The 18,247-nt window shown below is 40.2% G+C and overlaps 1 protein-coding gene across 1 annotated transcript; it reads right to left on the bottom strand.

The window, feature by feature from the left end:
* Positions 1 to 3,518: 3,518 nt before the first annotated feature.
* Positions 3,519 to 17,473, bottom strand: SLC25A33 (solute carrier family 25 member 33). Its single transcript, XM_010171066.2, has 7 exons — positions 17,424 to 17,473; positions 12,746 to 12,925; positions 8,888 to 8,965; positions 7,238 to 7,338; positions 6,361 to 6,427; positions 4,774 to 5,057; positions 3,519 to 4,098 (listed from the first exon to the last, which is right to left on the bottom strand). Exons 1-7 carry the CDS (start codon positions 17,471 to 17,473, stop codon positions 3,896 to 3,898), a joined length of 963 nt encoding a protein of 320 aa, XP_010169368.2. The 3' UTR covers positions 3,519 to 3,895.
* Between the last annotated feature and the right edge of the window lie 774 nt (positions 17,474 to 18,247).

The raw sequence follows: 18,247 nt of genomic DNA, 5'->3' as shown, positions 1-18,247 counted from the left end.
CCCTCTCAGCACACATAGGTGGCATTCACTGTTCTTACAGAATTGGGAGCAGTTGGTGGTTTGACAGTTGTGCCCTGATTTTACATGAAGGTTAAGAGTTAAGACCTCTCCGAAATATAAGACTGACCCTACCTCAAATTGCATAGCTGTTTTCCTGGTTAAAACAAACAAACAAAAAAACCAACAAAAACCTCTCAGCACAATTGACAGAACTGCTTAAAATTCAGGAGAACCAAGTTGTGTCAACATCAGGTTTTTAAAAAGCTACAAATGGAAAAGCTCTTCATAAGCAAGTATCTGTACTGGAAGCAAGCTGTACTGCTAAGCTTGACTTAACTGTGGTTGGGGTCTTAACTGCTCCATTTCTATCTCCACAGATTTAACCATGGGAATGAGTTCCATGGAATAACAGTGACTATTTCCTCTTAAATGCAAGGAGCACATAATTTTTCCATCTCTCTTCCCACTGTTTAGCTCAATTATTTAGGGATTGTTTTATGAGACCAAATGATAGGGAGAGGAGGAAGAGCAACCCAATCACTTGGCATATCAAGCCCTTCTGCAAGTCCTCTAGGACTTGAGAGCTTGTCTGTGTCTTCTACACAAATCCCTCCCTTCCTATCAACTGTATCTATAGTATCAGTCCAACCACAGATGTGTTGTCTACCAAAAATTTCCTCTTTAAAGGAACTAATGAGGAACTTGAGCAAAACAACTATAAATCATGGTGAGAGGCACAATCACAATACAAGCATGTATCACAACCATCAGTAAATGCAGATAATTTTGAAGGATATCAAGGCAACCGTGGATACATAAAAGGAGGCAGTAAGTCTTACAGTGGAAGGTCTTGGGGCATCTTCAAATGCCTAAGAAATGCTTCCAAAACTAAATTGCCCAACATGAGTGGCTCATACTATTGTAGCAACAGTGTGTTTGTAATTTCAATTTAATTGTTAACTTATGAACAGGAACAAACTCTGTCCTAGTGAAGTTATAATGGAAACGTTGTGGTCACTTCAGATATGACCATAGTTTCATCACCTTACTGATAAATAAGGTACAAAGGGTCTAGTAAGGAAGCTTAAACCTGGAGGGAAACTGCCCAGGAAATTCTAGCCAGTAACAAATTTACCTACCTTCCATGAAACTGACTTTCTATGGAAGCTGAAGAAGTGGAATGAACAGTGAAAAATGCTTTTAGTTTGTCCTTTCATGACCAGAGAAAGGTTGGTTATTTTTAAATTCAGATATCCCTTTGGAAAAAATGACTTCAAATTCTTCCCTCTGGTAATAGGCTTATTCCATACTCAGTGACATCAATAGCATTGCTCACAGAGCATCACCTGAAAACATTAACTCTTTACAGGGTTAAGGAATCAAGGGTTAGTGAATTTTAAAAATTCTAGTACAGAGAGGAAGGAAAAAGGAACAAATTATACTAATTAAAATTCTGTTACCTCCCCCATATAGTTTATTAACCCTCCATCAAATTAAGACTAATTCTTAATTAAGACTAATCCAGCAGAATTCCCAATTTTCCATCAGATTTAGGTGGAGCAAAAATGTGTTCACTTTGTCTTGCTTTCTCTCTTACCAAGTCCCAAACTCTTCAAAAGGGTTTAAGTTCCCTCCCCTCATTCTCAGAAGATGTCAGTAGTCTGCACATTTGACTAACATTTTAAAAGAGAGCCAGTGTACTGTAAGTACAGAGGAATACTAATTTAAGAAAGCAAATCTCAGAAAATGCTTCAAAGTAGCAGCACAAGTGTCCTAGTTCTCCAAAATAGAAACAGCACTGTATGACAGTTTTGACTCCCATAAGAAACTAAAGCTTTTGCTGCTCACCATCTCTGTAAAAAAAAGCCATACCAGTTTTTAGTTACTCAACTGGTTCCTATTTTAGCTTAGGGGTAATGTGATATTCACTAAGACATAATAGAAATCAGTTATTTTTGCAGTTTTGCCTCATAATGAGGCAGACACACATTATACCCCCTTGGCACTATGCTCCTCAATCACATTGATGTCAAACATGACCTCAAGTATCAGTCATCAGCTAGGTTCTAATGGGGACAAATGTGAAGGTTTGCATCCAGTTATCAACCCATTATATTTCTGCAACATAATACTGGCCTGAAAACTTTATCTTATTAAAAGCCCTACTCACTACTAGGCTGTTTCTTAATGCTCTGCATGATCCTTCCAAGTCCAAACACCACCTCTGCTGTCTATGGTCCTTGAAGTCAAAGATGTCCGTAAACACTTGTTTATGCTCAAGAACTCAACACCTGCTCAATTCATGAGAAGCTCATTGTTCAGTGCAACAGCAGGGAAGACTGAAGCTGGGCTCAAATGCTTTAGTGTTTGTCTCAGCTGCCAAAGCAAATGACACTAATGATTAGGAGAGCACGGCATGGCCAAAGCAAAAAACAAATCTACCCATTTGAGTTGTAAAATATTTTATCCTCCACTATCAGTAATTATTCATCTACAATACTTTATTGCAAGGTACTGCTGCAATGTAAGTGGTAAAAGAGACTACTAAAATTAAAAGCATATTCAAGTATTTATGAAAGGACTGATCTCAAGTATGCAGGATGTTTGATTTATAACTGAAAGGTAAGAACTGGACCATGACTACTGCTGAAGAATACCCCTTCGATACTGTGTCTCTGAAGGGGAAGGCAGATACTCTGTGAAATGTGAGAACTGTTCAACAGGCTGCATTAAGCTGGTGAATCCTTATTTCCTTCAGTAAGGAATCAAATAATGACATAAAGAAACTATTTACATGGGCTATGGATTTTTTTGGTGTTAACTTCAGTGATGTGTCCATGAGGTAACATAGTATCTCATTCCCATCAGAAGTACTGCTCTACAAGGACATCAAATCAAGAGGGACACATTCCCAAGTATCATATTGTAAAGCAGAATCCACAGCAGCATTTATAGTCTATAGCATTTGGGACCTATCTTATCCACTATTCCACTCTCCAGACCCCTAGCACTGAAGTATAAGAAAACATAACACAAAAAAGCCCCATAGCAGTAAAAAGCTGAGGTCAGGATACATGACCAAGTTACTGCATCTCACAGAATATCTGCAGGGCAGCCAGGCCACAATCACTGACTGTCCTTATGCTCTCAGTCCTTCACAAAAGCAAGGTCTAAAACCAAGTCATGGCAGATCTGTTTACACACACTAGCATAAGCATGTATCCCAGATGCAGAGCTACACACAGTACTCACTAAATTTTTACTAAAAGCCTCTCACAATCATATTCCAGCAATACTGCCAGTGTAAGTGGCTTTCTAAGAGATTCTGGTGTGCTTATTTCACACCATGAAAACAGAAAGGTACTACAAGGTTGTCCTACTTGAACACTCCATGATGTTCTCACAGAAATGAATTATGCACTTTGAATAAACCAAAACTCTCAAAGTTTTTTGGGCATTAGGCTCTTACAGTGCTAAAAAGTGACAGGACTCCAGTGGTAAGAAGACAGAGTTTCAAATTTCCAAGCCGGTTCTTCTCCTGTTTTAATACAGTTTTAATGAACATCAGTTCAAGAGATCACTTGATAGTATGAGGTACATTCCTTGACCACATATGGCTGTGCTTAAGGAAAAGGACAAACATATACTTAAATTAAATAGTGTAATTTAATTTAGTAGCAGTTTAATTATCATTAAGTTAAAAAAAGTTATAATTAACTATTAACGTTAATGACTTGAAACCTTTCAGAAAGCATGAATCCAAAAGGAAATATCCAGCAGGTGGTCACAGACTTGTAGTTTTTCCACCAGCACTGCCACCTGCATCAGTCTCTTAGAGGACTATTTGTTCAATGAAGGAATTGGTCTACAGTCTGTAACAGGAGTCTTGGCTCTGCTACTTTGCACGGCCTTCTAACAGATACACAATTAGCTCATAGGTGGACAACACAATGGCTGTGTTTGGTATCTGCCGGATGAGTTGGGCAAAGAGTCCTCTATAGAAGGCGAGATAACCTTCTTCACGTGCTACCAGACGCGCTGTCTGAATGAAAGTCTTGTATTTAGTGCCTTCTTCTCGCAGCCGTGTTCGTATGACCTCTGCAGAAAAGTAAAACAGAGCCCAAAGTTAAAGACTTACACCTTCCCATTGAGAAGCATGCCACTGCCAAGAAAGAGTCTGCAAAACCCAGGGACATGAAAACCTTCCTGTACCCACTGCCCATCTGTACTGTGGCCATGAAATCCTGTCCCCATTGCCCTTCATGGAAAGAAGCAAAGTTAAAGATGAGTTATTTTTCATGTGGAATAAATGAGTTATTTGCTCATTCAAGCTGCTACAGAACCAAATACTTCACTGATGCTCACGCTGTCAATAGTGCTCTTTCTATATAACCATAACATTCATGTCTATCCAAAAAGAATAACACTGCTTACGCTGCAAGTGTTTCCCACCACTTGATCACAGAATCCCAAAAGGCTGTGGGGACTCAGCTAGATGAGGCTTCTAGTGAGAACAGAAGCATTAGGCATTCAATTTCTTTTTGGCATTTTTTTGAGTTGTTTTTAAATTAGGAAGTCCCAATCACCAACTATGTGGCTAACCAGGAATGGTGGGACCAGTCCTGAGAATGCCAATGCATATGCACATGCTACAGTAACATACATTTGACTATTCAAATAACTAAGAATTTCACAGCCCTAAACACTATCATTCATCTTGGATTACAGGCAACAGCTGTTCTACTGCAGTCACAAATGGAAAAGCTAACATACCATGTGGATAAGCAATACAAGAGGCACAGCCCTTGGAAACAGCAGCAGCAAACATCAGTCCAAAGAAGTTTGTCGAGTTCCTTTCGGTCCCATTAGCAGAAGAAGGGGGCAGCTGGACTTCCTTTAAGTGCTTTTTTAAACTTTCATAAATAGCAAAGCAGATAATGGTCTCAGAAATCCCAGCATAGGAGGCAGTCAGGCCCCTATAAAAGCCACGGATACCTTCTGTCTGGTAAACATATCTAGCACACTGCAAAGCATTCATTGGTTTTGAACCTCTGACTCTAAAAAACAAACAAAAAAGAGCATATAATGAGCCCAGACAAAGAATTAATCTTAGAAAAACCTAATGGCTTTCAATAGTTTTTATAACTATTTATAACAGAAGTGGTTCTCTGCTAAATTTTACTTCAAAAATCTTCTAGGAAAGCTGCATAGAGCAGGACTATCATGCTAAAAGTGCACCCTTGGCTTTGCTAATTCATTAATACATATTAATAATAATTCTTACAGCTCAAGTTCTATCCAGTCTGTCACAGTTCACACCAGTGCTTTAAAAGACAATAAACACTGAAAAGACATAGCTTGGTGTTAAACTAGTAATTCAATATAAAGCTATCTTCAGCAGGCCAAGAGACAGAGGTCTGCTACATGAGAAATGATCCTTCATTTTGAGAGGCAGCAATCAGTTCAAAGGTGCCACCCTGCGAAGTGCTGGAATTAAGTCTTACAAATTATTTATAAGTTGTGGTACCTCAAAGGATCCTTCTTATCTGACCTAACACATCCCTGCAGGAAGGAATTTCCATTTTAAGCAGTCGTATTATTAGCAGAGTCCCTTATTGCTTCAATAACCACCGGTGACTGTGAATCACTCAAATAAAAGATATTACTGTCAAATTGCCTCTCTGTCTTCAGGAGGTATGGTTAACAGAAATACAATGCTGAAGAAAGCAGAAAAACATTAAACCACTGCAACAGATTCTTATTGCCTCTAGAACATTTTCTGAAACTAAACGAATGTGGCTTCATTACAACTTAAAAACATCACCTTTCTGTTTACAGCCACCTATCCACGTATCAGTAACCTTGGTTTGCTGCAGTTACACACACATCTGTTTGATCCAGGATCAGTACAAGGGATGTTGCCAAATGGGACACAGGCTGCAACCTCATGGTCAGTCTGTACTAAAGCATTTCTGTCCTTGACATATTTAATCTCAACATCGACCCCTGAAGTACAGGAGATTCTGTAAGCAGGAATCTGAGAGAAAATTAATGCTGTACTCAAGTTTACTAAGATTTACAGTGAAACCAGAAACTGATTCTAACTCAGCACTCAAGGCAACTTCCACATCCTGCTCAATAGTAACTGTGCATCAAACTGAAGCAGGACACACAGAACCTTAACCTTTAGTCTGACGAGGCAGAAGCATGGTTGCCTAAAAGGTGCAACAGAGTACAACAAACAACTGGGCGAGATCTATCAAAATACAAAGAGCCACAAGGAAAAACATGAAAGTTCCATTTTCCAGAGGCTCCCTCAGCCACGCAGTGGCATCCAACCTCCCTCAGTAAGTTACTTACTTCCGTTCCAGTTGCATTCTGGTTTTCACCATCCATATAGGATTCATAAGGGAATTTGTGATAAAGGCTGAAAAACATAAAAGAAAACCAAAAGTATAGCTGAATCCAGGCTGGTGTATTGCCATGGCAAAAATGAACTTTATACACCGTGCAGTGAGACAGTTCTAGTTACCAGCTCTACCCAGAGCTTTCAGAAGACACGCAGGTGCGTAGCTAACAATCGCTCTCTTGCCAGAGAACCAACTCATGTTAAACTGTAGGAGGCATCAACCAATGGACTTGGAATTTCTTAAAGGATTCTTCCTTTTGCACCTATTTTAATAAATACTTCACGTTCCTAAAGACTGTTGTAGACAAGATACCTTACTGACTGTATTTTAGAATAACAGAGGAAAGGAATCCTGTGGGGAAATCACACACGTACTGGTCTTCTGTGTTCCCCAAGGCTGTAGGTGGTGCCGTTGAGCCATCTCATTAATGGAATCCACCCATAATTAAGGGGTTAGTTTGGGAAAGATTATTTTTAGCAGTCACTTTGGTGACTGATGCTTGAACTACTGGAGCTTTTCTGCAGTATTTTTCCTACAAAACCAAACTATTTTTCCCATGCTGGTGGGAAAAATAAAACATCCTCAAACAATCTGGCTAGAAAGTTCAAAGTCCAGCCCCTGCCTTACAATTTATTCTATTTGTTTCTTAACTATTGAGAGGGATAGAAGAAGTCTTGTAGCAACAACAGTTTGGAATAAACACTTTAAAGAATTAAGGTGCATCTCGGAGCCACACAGATACCAATGCATGTATTGCCTGCTGTTGGTGAGGGGCCAGACACTGGGGTATTGCTGCAGACTACACAGAAGATGAATTAAATACGTACCTGCAGAACCCGCGGAACAGATGTGCACAATGTTGCTGTTGGGCACAAAAATGCCATTAAATCGCTCTTTGGCTTTGGAGTAGCATGCAAAATAGACAGCTCTGTGGAAAAGAAAGAGAACAAAAGCAATGTAATACACACAACATCCAATTAGACACAGTACTATTCCACCCCCTGCCCCCTAAAAACCAAAGCTTTCTCTCCAAAGAGGCCTCCACACGACTACTTCCATGCACAAGGACACAGGGTTGATTTCTTCTTCTTTTCTCCTTACACTACAGTGCCACTATCTGAGTTGACACCCACCAGCTAGAAATATTTTACTTTCACACCAAGTCCAAGATGGGAGGCAACATGGTCTTGCAGACAAAGCAAGTTAGATTGGATACCTACACCAGCTCTGGCACTAAACACACTATGTAAACTTGGCAATGTCAGTCTCCCACCTGGAGCCCGTTTGCCATAAATCTGTTCAGTACTGTAACTGCATCAGCAGCATTTCGTGCTTTAAACACTTAACCCTGGGCTGAAATGAAAAAGTTTTACACACCTCAAATCCCTATAAAATGTGTAGGAATAGAGGAAGCTCAGCTGATCTGCAACAGTCAATATGATGAGTAAGAAGCTGTCTGAACCACCTATGTTCAGATCATAGCTCCTCGAAGTGAACTGCTAGAAAAAGGTGGATATTGGTGGTTACAATTTGAGAATGTCCATAAAGTACTTTATTCCAATCTTATGGAAGAAGATGAAGGAACACAAAAGACAGCGGGTGTGAGTTGCATGAAAAAGCAGGCAGTCTTGGATTCAGATCCCTGTTGCAAGGATCACCTGTACAGAAACAGAACTCCTCACTTCCAGGGGGAATATCCTACCTACTAGGCAAGAGGCCAGAGAGGGAGTACATCACTCCAAGTTCCTTTTTAACTGGTTCAATTTCAGGCAGAGAACATCTGCCAATTTCCCAACTGCTAACAAGTTTTAACATCTGCTGGGCACGAAGATCTGCAGCCCTGCCAAGAATGGGACAGCCAGAGGTACATGTGGAAACCATTTAGGTACCTGTAAGACTTCCAAATACAAACAAACTTTGTAGCTACTTTTGTTGATGATGTTTAAAAAAAAATAAATTTATTTTTTTTAAAAAAGAGACACACAACACCCATTAGGGGTTATGTGGAGCAATGCAAGCCTTTCAGCTCCAGTTTCTCATTTGAGAAGAATTTAGGCAATCAAGGACCAGATAGGTACTGCCCACCCCTGGCATCAAGCTCCTGCTCAGTGTCTGGCAAGCACTTTTATGTATTCGCAGGGAAGTAGCACATCATATTAGAAAAATGCAAATATTAATCTGACAGATTTTTGGGTGCTAGTTTCTCTTGTTTTCTCAAGCACATGAAAAGTGGCTCTTGCAATAACTCAGAATTTAAGTGCCTTATTTAATCTGTGCTTTCCAGTGTTATGCAAGTGTAAGGCAGATTTTTAGAAGTATTTATTGATACTGTGCAGTACACAAGCACAAATCTCCACTTACAGATGGGATAACTTCATGAATTTTGAATCATAACTTCTATTCTTTTGAATCCCGAATGTACTGCAATATTTAGGTTGGTATCTTAAATGTCTTTTAGCAATAGTTTAACTATTTACCTTGATGGTGCAACTCCAACCAAGTTTGGACCCAGCCCTCGGAATAGTGACCTTGGTCCTTCTTTTTCCAGAATTGACCTTAAAAAAAAAAGAAAAAAACAGAAGCAAAAAAAATATTTGGGTTAAAAGTTATGCTGCTTGTTCTGTCAGACAGTCAAAAGAACTGTAGAGAAGCAATGAGTATCAACTGTGAAGCTGTTAGCTTTTAAGCTACATAATATAGATTGAAAATTAGCAGAATTATACACTACTGAAGAAAAGTCACTATGCCATAAAATTTCAGCACACTACAGGCAAATGTGTGTCACATGGCACAAGGTTGTAACCTCCATGGCACAAGGTTGTAACCTCCATGGCACAAGGTTGTAACCTCCATGGCACAAGGTTGTAACCTCCATGCTTTCTTTGAAAGCTGTTAGGAATTGAATTAAAGCTTCATGGAGAATCCAGTGATAGTTGACTCTGATGAACAAAGAATATTTTTGGCATTCTCTGTATCTAAGTAATTCAGGAGTTTGTTTCCTGTATAGAGAGAACACACACAAAAAAAGAAATCTTTTTCCCTTTTACAATTACCCAGTGAGGTGGTTTTTCCCCAGAGCAAAAGCTGAACATGGCAACCACACTACAAGCTATGTCTCTGCAGGCAGCTCAGAGATATCCAGTTTTGAGGGCATTCAAACGAGTTCACATCATCTTTCCCAAGTAAACTCCAACTACAGAGGTACTGCTGTGCATCACTATCAGGACTGGACTTCATGATCAGGTCTAAAGCAGGAAGATTATCAAATGATGCTTTCCTGTAGTTCTGCAATTGCTGCAGCCCAGGTTTCCAGAGCAATTTCCACCCATCTTCCCTCACACATGAGAAGACATGCTTGCCTAGACTTCTCTGAAGAAGATAAACTGTTTGTACAGCTGCCACATTATGTACAATACCTTGCCTCATTAAAAAAGACTTACCTTACATTTACAAAGACTAAAACAACAGCCTAACACTAGTAAACAGCCAAGTATTTACCAGTGAAAGCCAGGTACAGTCCAGTAATCGCTGGGATTGCAGTGCACAATCTGCTAGACAGCAGCTCTCTTAACTGAACGCACCATGGGAAAAACATGCAAGAAAATCCACTAACACAGGGCTCCAGGGGCATTTTATGTGCACCTGTTGAGCTGCCAATTTTTCAGAATTTGCTTTCTAGGTCATTAGCACAGTTGAGAATGTTTCCCACAGATGCCAAAACCAAGCTCATTAGACAGAAGAAGATATAGGAGCCCCTGAAACACTTTTTCTGCAGCAGAGTTGAACTTTTCTGTGTAAACTCCAGGGCTGAGTGTCTCCAAGGAGACAGATCCACCAACTACTTGTTCTTTGTCACTTAACAGTCACGACTGCAGATTCCAGCTGGGGTGACTCATCAGAATCTTAAATGGATTAGACAAAAACAGCCTGTCCTTCTGGAGTGCTTGCTATCAGCAGCAGGCTTAACCTGCCCTCCTGAGTACCTACTTTCCTTCTATTTACAGCAGTTAAGGGGCTTTCATGCTCAACACCTTTAACTCTTATAGAGCAATTTTCTATGTAGGGCTCTAACAGCTGCTTCTTCAGCCATACAATTTTCCTGAACCAGAAGGCCCAAGTCATATCCAGTTTGGCAACACATGCATGACCAGGACTGAGAAAGGGACAGAAGAGTAAAAGCAAGAGACCTAACTTCACTTCTTTCTTCATACATTTGTATTTTATCAGAATTGTCATAATCAATAGCGTTATCTGTTCTTCAGAGATGCTGTCTGCATGGGGATGACAGCATAAATATTTTGCTGTCACTTCTCAATCCTCTGAAGTAAGCAGGTTGGAAACTTGGTGATACATGCAACTGAGCAATTCCTGATGTGAAATGAAATCAAGATCATAGTCACCAAATTTAATGAGCGTAACAAATATATTAAAAGGTTGCCCCAATTTTAGACAATTTATTCTCTCTCTAAAAATAATAATAATAATTAAATAGAAAGACAACCCAGAAAAAGTTGGACCAAGAGGATGAATTAAGAGCCTCGTGCCTTGAAGTTTTCACTTCCTTTAGTTAGAGCTGCCTACAGTCCAATGCTGCAAGGTGAAAAGATAGCAAGTGAAAGGAGATGAAAATCAAAGGCAACTGGCACTACCTCATATTTTCAGTCACGATTTGCTCTAGACTCACCTCTGAATAGACAAAGAAATGTTTGGCAGGGGAAAGAAGCACTGTTTACAATACAGAAACTCAAGTCCCAGAATGACTCCAGCCAGATAGTTCTGCAGAGAATTTGAATTAGCACTGTACTGTTATATAACTGTGCAGCTTCTCCCCAGGCAATCTGCCAAGCGTGTTGGCCTTACATAAAATCATTCAACTTGCTTTGCTAGTCACTATTTCCTTTGGCATTTCTGCTACCTGATCTAAACAGGACCTCTCTGCATCACCCTGAGGTGTCCAGTGATCCAAATAAACTCATCCATTTGCATGAGGTCTGAACCACAAGTTTATGGTGCTTTGACATGAAAGACAGTGATAGAGATTTGAACTTCAGAGTTGCTGGTAAAACTATTCAGCAGTTGTAAGTTGGATGAGTTCACATTTCTTCTTTATGAATACACATCTGAAAAGGGAACAGCTGGGGCATCAACTGCTGCAGTCTGAACCACAAAAGGCTTTTTAACAAAGATCTAACAAAGATCATAATACAGGTGTAGACAGGATTGATGCATAATAATAACTGGCAAAGACAACATCTAATAGCAAACAGATGAGAGCTCACGAAGTCAGCTATAGCTGAGGAAAAGATAAAGCTTCCAAGACCCCAATGAGACATTCTATTTCAGCAAGACTGCTTTTGCAAAAAGTGTCGTTTCCCTGCTCCTGTAAGTTTCAGTTATAGGTCATCCACACAAGAGTGCAGACAAGCATAACTTAAAATATATGGGAACACAGAATTCTGGAGGTCATCTGGTTCAAACTCATGCTCAAAGCACGACCAGCTTCAAAGACAGACATGCATCAATTAGTGCAGAGAATCAGAAACCTCGTTACCATGCTGGTCCATTATGGTGAATGAAAGGCTACAGGCTCTCAACTTTTATATGACTGTCCTGTTTCACTCCAAAGAGAGAGGGCTTCAAGAGAGGAATTAAAACTTCCCTCCGTCAAACAGGCAAATAGCATGGGCAGCAATAACAAGTGTCTCTACTAGTTTCTCAAAGCAAACTGGGAATAGCTCCAGGGAAAAGAAAACAGCGTATATGGCTTATTCAGTCCTTCAATCATTTGCCAAGAATTGGCCCCAGCCAGTAAGAATTACCTGTTCCGATGCTCAAAGGAGATGCTGAACATGATTATTCCCAATAAGAGCAATAAGAGACAAAGATGACACTTCTCAGTGTTGCAAAAGAGAAAAAGCCCCTTCCTCAGGAATATTTTCTGTGATAGTTCCCACAAGCTAAGGCATATCAGGACTTTTACAGCACATCCTGTGTATTGATCCCCAAGAAGTCATAACTACCAAAAAGCCTAAATGTGAAGAAACAATTTAAAAATAACTCCTCCAGACACTTATTCAAATCAATTCACTTTGGAAAGGTTCCAAGAGGTGGAAACAAATTTCTGTGGAAGTTCAAAGTAACACTCAGGAGTCCTGAATACGTATAAGTTCTTAAAAGAATAATTTATCTTTCTACCACTGAATGCAGAAGCCCAACTGACATGAATCCTTCTAGTGCACGTTTGGAGCAAAACCTGCATTCCATGTTCACAGAGGAATTGAAACTCTGATCTCTGGTGTCAAGCAAAACTGGATGACAGGGGGAGCAGTACTCACTTGAGAACACTAAAGAGCCCAGGTGATACAGATGTTGGCCTGACCATTCCTTCACCACTGATGGTCCCCAGCTGGACTTGTGGGTAGTAGACAGCCCGGAAGGCTAGCTTTGAAGATTGCAGCCTAGTCTTTATTACCTCTAAGGGACATGTAAAGATAGCACCAACTGTTCCTCCGCATCTGTAAAACACAATTGAAACAGAAGACAGAGTCAGGAAAACAGAGCTGCACAGATATGTCAAACCACAGCATGGAGTATAAATAAGATCTGAAGACTTGTCTCCAGTTGCTTCACGTTGTGGACAAATTACTAGGAAGCTGGGCAGTTCTGGCATTAGGCAAGGCAGACCGTGCCCAAGACCTGAGGGAGGGGAGAGAAGGTTGAGAAACTGTTACAATGATCATGTGCAGTGATGAGATTGGTAAACACAAAGATGATACCCAGCACTAACAAAACATTCCTGGCTGACCATCTGCTGGTCCCGTGTTCTGGCAGGACTTGGAATTCTGCCTGTAAAAACTTCAGAGGCCATCCATGTTTCAGAGGTTGTTGTCCTAAAACAGACCTACCCTTGGATGGATTTTTCTTATGGAAAGCAGGAAGCTGGCAGATGAGAACAAGCCACTATAGCCTGAAAACACAGCAATATAATTCTTCACCATTTCAGTATTTATTATTAGAATAGCTGCCTATAGAAGTAGCAAATATCAAAACTACACTAAGTTAGGCCCTCTTAAAAACCATGGATATCAACTACTCTTTTGGGGGTGGGAGGAAGGAAGCTGCAAGGATGAGGGAGGGTTGGAAAGCAGGATAACAGCACAGAAAGGCTACTGAAGAACAGAATTCCCATACTCTGAGTACAGAAGGACAAGAATAAAATACTATACACCCACAGACATATGTGTGTGTATATACATACAGACACACACATATATAAATATACATATAAAGAAGAAATACATGATCCTACAATAGGCATATACTCAACGTGGTAAGACTAAGCCTCAGAAAAAGCACACCAGGCCAAGAATATAAGCTGTACAAGTCCTAATTTTCATTTTAATCAGTGATCTGGAAAGTGACTGACTGGTCAAACCATTTCTCTCTCTGCTGCCATTCCTCTTTGGTAACTGAAGGTCCTTTCTGTCAAACTTCACAATTAGGTTGGCTACAAGGCACTATATCTAAATTTTATTAATCAAACATGTTGGTAATTAGGAAGACTTTATAGAGATATCAGGTTTTTTCCAAGGGTGTTTACTAGAACTGAACCTATTAACCAGGAAATATTTCCTTTGTTTACACAAGTGTCAAAGCATGTGATTCCTTCAAAAACTTGTGTTTGTGACTTTCCCTAGAAAACACTACGAGTCAACAACTCAACTGTCTTTGATGTTAATGTGAAATTGTAATTTAAACAGTTTTCCATGAAAGGGAGATGAATTTAAAACAAAAAAAATCTCCTATCCTTTGTCTTGTGCATAAAAAAGCCTTGCTTGCTAGAGTCACAAGAAGTTTACATGCACTAATTTGGGAACAGAGATCCATAAAAGGACATCAATAAAGATACTAGTGCATATTTTTCTAAAACTCCATCTACACATGAACTATTTTACTAGCAGAATCTTTTTTTTAAACATAAGGAAAATGGTAATTAAAGAGTGGCAGAAAAATCCTAGTTGTAGATACATACCAGTTCAGAAATGCTTTGTCCAGTACAGCTTATTTTGCTTGCTGAAACAGTATGTCTTGTACCAAACAGTAACCATTCTTTGCCAAAACCCTGAAGACCCTGCACCTGCACTAACAGCCTGGCCACCCTGGCTGTACAGTCACAAAAACTAAGAGTCTTTATAATGTTCAAAAGGCCACCTCAGACCACATGGCTGGGGAATACAACTTCCTCACTACGGTTTTCATGTCGTGCAAGATTCTGTCCCAGTACATGACCCCAAACACCATGCTTTTCAGATACAAACACATCCAACAGAAGAAATTGTGTTTTCACTGAGACTGGCAGCATGATTTAACAGCATGCTTTAGTAAGTTTCTCCTTTAAGCACTTGCTTCTTCCTCTTCCCTGCTGAAAGGGGAAAAAACTCAACTAGGACAATCCATTCAACCATAGTGACAGATACTGTAAGAAAGAGCTTTGCCTTCATCCTTTTTAAACCACTTATGCTTTAACTGCTGAATAAAGTCACAAAGTTGTTCACAGAACTAGGTACATAGCAGCTGAAATTGTGTCACTTGGCTCAAAAATGACAGTGTTCACAGAGACCTTATCAGGCCTCTGATTATTTTGTGTACTGAACCAGGGCTTGGACACAAGCCTTCTGTTGTGTCAACACTACCCTGGAGGACATGGCTTCAGTTTATTCTTCTCTGTTTTGTCAGATGCATCTCATGTTGCTCACGTTCCTCTGAAATTAGATCTCGGCAGAAAAAGAAAGGTCAGAAACGGCTCCTCCAGCAAAACCTGTCCTGTTCCCACAGCTCCCACTTGTAACTTAGAGCAGGAAGTGTTTTGAGGATCCCTCTTGCAGATATATATCCACTACAGACACAAGGATGTATAATTAACACTTGACTAATCAATATACTCAACAGAGATTGTAAGTCTGTGAGAACTTGATGAAGAGAACTTGATTGCCTTAATTCCCAATTCATTTATCCACCAGTGCTCCACTGTTATGTACTCTGTCTTCAGTCCTCATTTATTTCACATTTATGAACATTACAACAATACTTCCACAGTAACAATTCATAAATTCAGAACACAAACTCCATTTGCTGTTTCTGAACTACCAGCTGCTCAGTCTGGAGTGACATCTTCCCATACAATTTTTTAGCCCCTCTGGCATATTCCCTCCTGCATCAGTCATCTTCTTGTCTTCCTAGCCCACTCCTTGCCTTTCATCCTTTTACTCTGATAATCCAGTTAATTTATTCAGCCTGTAATATTTAAGTACTTCTGGTAATGCATATGTAATCCTCTGATATTCAACACAATTAGTTAATACCTGCATCATCAGTTTTAACAGCTCAGAGTTTACGTTGTCAGTGTGACATTTAAGAAAAAAGCATTATCTAACAGAGCAGCTCTCAGAATGTCAGCAGGGTGTGTACATTATGTCCCAAATATAAATACACAGCAGTTAGTTCAAGCAAGGACTTTAAAATATTGGGCAGCTTTTTTCAGATGAGCCAGTCTTCCTCCACATGGGATTTCTGTGCATTGTCCCCTGGTGTTGCTCTATTCCCTGGAAAGATGGCTGAAAAATAACACACTGTGCATAAAAGAAACACTTTGTATTCCTAGGGTGTTCCAAATGCCTACATCTGGGAAGAAAGGAGAAACAACCAGCTTTCCTCAGCTACACAAACAGCCATAAACCCCGAAAGGTTCAGACTATGGATATGCAGCCAGATAAATTTGATTTGGGAAAATGTTATGCTGCAATCAAGGCAAAACCTCCCAGTCTTCATACTGGTTTGATTAAGGAGGTTTTTTTGATACATCAGTGCAAAACTACAGTTCCAGAGATGTTAAGCAGTGTTAACTGCACTAGCCTCTTGCAAAAATCCCAAAACAATGTCTAAATCTGTCCTTAGTCAAACAACAGAAACCTCCCTAGAAACAAAACACTATGGTAGAGTATCTTCAACAGGTCGCATGGCCAGCATAGAACAAGAGCTATGCTCTGCATGGATCACAGATACAAAACCCCTTCCATGTGAGACACCCAACAATTCAGCAGCTTTGGCCTGTCACTTACTGCCAGAAAAACAGTCTTTGTTCTTCAGGCTTTGAACGCCTCCTCTAGTTACATGGTGGGCCAGGTGTTTATCACCATTAGAGCAGTAAAATACAGTTCTCTGCTTTGTGATGGCCAAAAGAACTACAGGAACTCTTGGCCTGAGAATATGAAACACACTTTGTGTTTATGGAGATACATAATGTACTATACACTAAGAGCTGCAGAAAAATTATTTACTTCTATAAAAAGAAAACACTGTTTCAAAAACATGCCAAGGATGTAAACCTCAAAATCCAGTTCCCGTTTTCCTCTTGCTGCCAGCTTTCTATCTTTGCAAAGTCCACCCCCAATGTTCCCAGATTTTACCCTTCACCAGTTCCATGAAGGGCACTGCAGCCTCTAAATGCCACTTCGTAGGAAATCTCTGTAGTAAACAGTATTACTCCAGCTGAGAAGACACCATGGAGCAACCTGTGGTGCAGCCTAGTCTACAGTTTTTCCCACACAAAAATAAACAACAACTGCAATGACTTCAACAGGGAAGCAGGAACCCAGCCCTGTAAACATCCGTTGTGCAACTGCGGCATCATTCTCTTTGCTGCTTCTGAAATCTTCCCTGTCCTCAGAGCCACCTTCCCATCAAAGTGCTAAGACTCTCTGGTTTGCTCTCACTAGTGTAAGCCTTAAAAGGAGCAAACAGAAACAAAAGGAAGCCAATGAGTCTGTCTGCCTATAACAAGGCGGCTAATAGGAAGCCAGCTCTTTCAACAAGTGGAGAACACTTTCTGATATTCAAGTGCATTTCATCACTCCTCTCCTCTGAAGTATTAAACACTTCGATTCTATTCTGGTCATTAAGATTATCTGAGGCTGGCCTGCCTTTTTTTGTGCACACAGAAGGATACCGCATTACATCTTCTTAAGCTGACACCGCAGCCCATCCTCACCTTCACGGGAAGCCATCGTAATACCAATAATGTCTCCATCAAAATTATTTCAAGTGAATGCCATACTCTTGCTTTACCTGCAAAGAACACTTTCTAACTGAATAAAGGTTAGCATCTTACACAACTTACACAGCATTCTGAACTTCCAACGCTTTCAAGTTCAGGGCCTTGAACTGAAATAAAGTGTTTGGATGGTGTGTGGTGGACCAAACGCTTTAGCACCTGCTGGTGCATGAGAAGACAGAATTTGCTGTCTCATTTTCCTTTCTATAACATCACAGCAAGAAAAGTGATGGCACACTTCTCTGTGTCTCTGTAAATAACAAGATATGCAGAACAAGAACCAAGTCCAGCGATGAACATTTAAAGGCCTGTATACCCTAAAAGACCCTCTCTTTCCTCTGTGCTGTATTTTCATCGCTGCTTTAGGAACAGATCAATCTTATTGTACCAGAGCAGCGATGGTGATATTCCCTCTGCATTTCTATTCTTTCCCCCTGCTCTCAAAAACAGATCAGACCTGGTGACTCCCTAGGCCGGCTGCAGAAAATGGTTGTTTACTGGGAACCTTAGAGAAGGTAGAGAGTACATTAAAGGAGTAAGGAAGATACTGATCACCCAGGACTAGATTAAAACACTGGTGAGTTTAAAATTCCTATTTATTTATAGTCTGAGTTATGTGAGGACATGCAGAGTTCTGGAAAGGCATCGTTAAGATCCAAGCAAGCTGCGTGCGTACATTCAGGTCCAGTTTCTGTCACAGGTTCCAGGTATTACTCTAATGCAAGGC

This window comes from Antrostomus carolinensis, unplaced genomic scaffold, assembly GCF_000700745.2.
Source record: "Antrostomus carolinensis isolate BGI_N321 unplaced genomic scaffold, ASM70074v2 scaffold52906, whole genome shotgun sequence".
NCBI lineage: Eukaryota > Metazoa > Chordata > Aves > Caprimulgiformes > Caprimulgidae > Antrostomus > Antrostomus carolinensis.
The sequence above is the reverse complement of the archived record's forward strand: the minus strand, read 5'-3'. Positions and strand labels throughout refer to the sequence as shown.